The following is a 5,044-nucleotide window of genomic DNA, read 5'->3' on the forward strand; positions in this document are numbered from 1 at the left end:
AGTAGGGTGCAGATGGTTAATCTTATAGTATTGAGGCACCATACTACACCATACTGCACCATACTACACCATACTACACCATACTGCACCATACTACACCATACTGCACCATACTGCACCATACTGCACCATACTACACCATACTGCACCATACTACACCATACTGCACCATACTACACCATACTATACCATACTTCATCCATACAGTTTGTCTTGACATCCACTGTATCTGTATCCTTCATCCAATAAACGTAGAGTTTCTAATGAACATTTACATGATTGTTTCCTGTGTGTGTATATAGCTTGTTTCCTGGACTCGATGGCTACCCTGGGTCTGGCAGCGTACGGTTACGGGATCCGTTATGAATATGGAATCTTCAATCAGAAGATCAAGGAAGGTTGGCAGGTAATAACCACCACACTTCACTGCATAAATCTACTGCATTTTAAAAAGGGGCAATCTGGGATTTGCTACATCCATTTTTTGCTACATCCAGTTCCAACAGTATTGGGACAGTGACCCATTTGTTGTTGTTTTGTCTCTGTACTCTAGCACTTTTGAATGTTAAATTATATAATAAAGTGCAGACTGACAGCTTTAATTTGAGGTTATTGTCATTCATATCTGGTGAAACGATTTTTATAAATTACAGCACTTTGTTGTACATTCACATGTGTATTCAAGTAGTTAAAAGTATGTTATTTGGTCCCATATTCCTAGCATGCAATGATTTACATCAAGCTTGTGACTCTACAAACTTGTTAGATTCATTTGCTGTTTGTTTTGGTTGTGTTTCAGATTATTATGTGCCCAATAGAAATGAACGGTAAATAATGTACGGTGTCATTTTGGAGTCACTTTTATTGTAAATAAGAATAGAATATGTTTGAAAACACTTCTACATTAATGTAGATGCTAACACGATTACAGATAATCCTGAATGAATCATGAAATAATGATGAGTGAGATAGTTTGACGCACAAATATCATACCCTAAGACATGTCAATCTTTCACCTTTTCAATAACGGTTTGCATTTTTTTGGGGGGGGGGGGGTGTATGATAAGATTTCATTCTTTGCAGTACACTATAATTTCTAAAACACTTTGTGATGTACAGGTTGCGTGCCTCTTCACTTCAGTCAATGAATAATCAGTACAATCTAGTTTCAGCGTTCAAAACTACATTGCACTGCAAACACACAGGCCAAATTCAAAAAGGACAAAACCTCTCAGCCGTGTATAGAAGGGACTGTAGGTCATTATCAGAGTCTAACGAAGGGCAACAACACAATAGCTTTCTCAACCTCTGAGCCAACCACCGGCTGGCGCAACAGGCACTGCCTACGTCCAAAATGGCACCCTATTCCCTACGTAGTGCACTACTTTTGACTAGGGATCAGGGGGGGCTGTGGTGAAAAGTAGTGCACTATATAGGGAATAGGGTGCCGTTTGGGACACAGGCATTGTTACACTACGACAACAGAGAACAGGAGGCAGTTGGCTGCAACTCCCATTCCTGTTAATGATTGGCTAACACTGCATAGCTGGGTTCAAAAACTATTCTAAATCATTTAAAATACTTTAACTGTGTTTGATTGAGCATGTCTGGTGCAATGGAATCTATAGAATAGTTGCCAAAGTGCAAAACCCACCCATCTGGCACTCCAGGCAGACTAGAGCAAACACTAAAAGTTTTTGAAAGATTTCAAATAGTATTTAAACCCAGGTCTGCAACATTGTGGTGGCCCACTTCCTCTCTCTCCCCACCCAGCCTGGATTCAAATAAGCAAAGCGTGATGATGAGCTGGTTCTTTGAATTAGCTGTGTAGTGCTAAGGCAACAAAAACTAAACGTTCTCCCAGGGTGGGGCCCCAGGACCAAGTTTGAGAAACCCTGCCCTAGAGGGCTGTCTAAATCTTTCTTAATTTAATTATTTTATTCAGCCGGGATAATCCACTCAGTAACACTTGCCTCTTCAAAGAGTTTAGTCTGCAGAGGCTTAACATACTCTCAATATGAACTGCCTTCTGTACCTACTACTATATACACTGCTCAAAAAAATAAAGGGAACACTAAAATAACACATCCTAGATCTGAATGAATGAAATATTCTTATTAAATACTTTTTTCTTTACATAGTTGAATGTGCTGACAACAAAATCACACAAAAATTATCAATGGAAATCAAATTTATCAACCCATGGAGGTCTGGATTTGGAGTCACACTCAAAATTAAAGTGGAAAACCACATGTCAGAATAATAGTAGAGAGAATTATTTATTTCATGCTTTTATTTCTTTCATCCACTTCCCAGTGGGTCAGAAGTTTACATACACTCAATTAGGATTTGGTAGCATTGCTTTACATTGTTTAACTTGGGTCAAAGGTTTCAGGTGACCTTCCACAAGCTTCCCACAATAAGTTGGGTGAATTTTGGCCACTCCTCCTGACAGAGGTGGTGTAACTGAGTCAGGTTTGTAGGCCTCCTTGCTCGCACAGCTTTTTTCAGTTCTGCGCCCACACATTTTCTATAGGATTGAGGTCAGGGCTTGTGATGGCTACTCAATACCTTGACTTTGTGTCGTTAAGCTATTTGCAACAACTTTGGAAGTATGCTTGGGGTCATTGTCCATTTGGAAGACCCATTGGCGACCAAGCTTTAAACTTCCTGACTGATGTCTTGAGATGTTGATTTATATATCCCATAATTTTCCATTCCTCATGATGCCATCTATTTTGTGAAGTGCAACCAGTCCCTCCTGCAGCAAAGCACCCCCACAACATGATGCTTGCACCCCCGTGCTTCACGTTGGGTGGTGTCTTCGGCTTGCAAGACTCCCCTTTTTCCTCCAAACAATAATGATGGTCATATGGCCAAACGTTCTATTTTTGTTTCATCAGACCAGAGGATATTTCTCTAAAAAGTAGCAATGTCCCCATGTGCAGTTCAACCGTAGTCTGGCTTTTTTTATGGTTTTTGAGCAATGCTTTCTTCCTTGCTGAGTGGCCTTTCAGGTTATGTCGATTATAGGACTCGTTTACTGTGGATATAGATACTTTTGATACCTGTTTCCTCCTGCATCTTCACAAGGTCCTTTGCTGTTGTGTTCTGGGATTGATTTGCACTTTTCGCACCAAAGTACGTTCATCTCTAGGAGACAGAACGCGTCTCCTTCCTGAGCGGGATAATGGCTGCATGGTCCCATGGTGTTTATACTTGCGTACTATTGTTTGTACAGATCAAACATGGTTCCTTCAGGTGTTTGGAAATTGCTCCCAAGGATGAACCCAGACTTGTGGAGGTCTAACCATTTTTTTCTGAGGTCTTGGCTGATTTCTTTTGATTTTCCCAATGATGTCAAGCAAATAGGCACTGAGATTGATTGTAGGCCTTGAAAATACATCCACAGTACACCTCCAATTGACTCAAATGATGTCAATTAGCCTAACAGAAGCTTTAAAGCCATCTGACATAATTTCCTGGGAATTTTTTCCAACTGTTTAAAGGCAACAGTCAACTTAGTGTATGTAAACTTCTGACCCACTGGAATTGTGATACAGTAAATTATAAATAATCTCTGTAACAGTTGTTTGGAAAAATTCCTTGTGTCATGCACGAAGTAGATGTCCCTAACTGACTTGCAAAACTATAGTTTGCTAACAAGAAATTTTGTGGAGTTGGTTGAAAAACAAGTTTTAAAAATTGACTTCAACCTAAATGTATGTAAACTTCTGACTTCAACTGAATATATAATGCTACTAGATACTAACTATACTATAATTATATAGTACCAGCCAAAAGTTTGGACACCTACTATTCAAGGAGTTTTTCTTTATTTTTACTCATTTTCTACTTGTAGAATAAATAGTGCAAGACATCAAAACTATACAAATAACACATGGAATCATGTCGTAACCAAAAAAGGTGTAACCAAAATATTTAAAATTTGACATTCTTCAAAGTAGCCACCCTTTGCCTTGATGACAGCTTTGCACAATCTTGGCATTCTCTCAACCAGCTTCATGAGGTGAGTCAACCTGGAATGCATTTCAATTAACAGGTGTGCCTTAAGTTAATTTGCTGGAATTTCCTTTCCTTAAAGCGGTTGAGCAATCAGTTTGTGTTGTGATAAGTAGGGGTGGTTATACAGAAGATAACCCTAATTGTTGAAAGACCAACGTCCTATTGATGGCAAGAAACAGCCTCATATAAGCAAAGAGAAACGACAGTCCATTACTTTAAGACATGAAGGAAACCTGGAATGAGTAGCTGTGTCCAAACGTTTTGACTGTACTGTATATACTATACTACTCTTTTATAATATTAATACTGAAACTATACATATAATCTACTATACTACTACTACGTGGTACTATGGACCATTATGCTTCATATCTATTGTTTTCCATTACCCTGAGTGCCACTTCTGTTTGTGCCATCATGCCAGTGGTCTTGACATGAGCAAAATGGAGTTGGCAAGATCACAACAACAGATCTGGACCAAGGCTATAGAAGGAGACAAAGATCTGGGACCCAGGCTATACAGAAGGAGACAACAGATCTGGGACCAGCTATTTAGAAGGAGACAACAGAATTGGGACCCAAGGCTTAAGAAGGAGACAACAGATCTGGGACCGAGGCGCTATAGAAGCGAGACTTACAGATCTGGGACCAGGCTATAGAAGGAAGACAACAAGATCTGGGACAGGCTTATAGAAGGAGACAACAGATCTGGGACAGCTATAAGAAGGAGACAACAGATCTGGACCAGACTGAAGGAGACAACTGATCCTGGGACCAGGCTGTAGAAGGAGACACACAGAATCTGGCGACAGGCTATAGGAGGAGAACAACATATCTTGGGACACAGGCTCTATAAGGAGGAGACAACAATATCTGGGACCCAGGCTATAGAAGGAGACAAACAGATCTGGGACAGGCTATAGGAGGAGACAACATAATCTGGGACCCAGGCCTATAGGAGTAGACAACATATCTGGGACCAGGCTTAAAGCAATACGGGCCAGGCAAGAAGAGACCA

General features: G+C 40.2%; 1 protein-coding gene across 1 annotated transcript in view; it reads left to right on the plus strand.

Moving 5' to 3' along the window:
* Nucleotides 1–306: 306 nt before the first annotated feature.
* The window catches only part of LOC112074640 (glycogen phosphorylase, liver form-like), a 33,654-nt gene continuing 28,916 nt past the window's right edge, over nucleotides 307–5,044 (plus strand). The window contains exon 1 of the mRNA XM_070440603.1: nucleotides 307–406. Within this exon, the coding sequence (XP_070296704.1) occupies nucleotides 320–406 (87 nt within the window). The 5' untranslated portion in view covers nucleotides 307–319. The remainder of the gene's footprint in view (nucleotides 407–5,044) is intronic.

This window comes from Salvelinus sp. IW2-2015, unplaced genomic scaffold (genome assembly GCF_002910315.2).
Source record: "Salvelinus sp. IW2-2015 unplaced genomic scaffold, ASM291031v2 Un_scaffold2734, whole genome shotgun sequence".
Taxonomy (NCBI): domain Eukaryota; kingdom Metazoa; phylum Chordata; class Actinopteri; order Salmoniformes; family Salmonidae; genus Salvelinus; species Salvelinus sp. IW2-2015.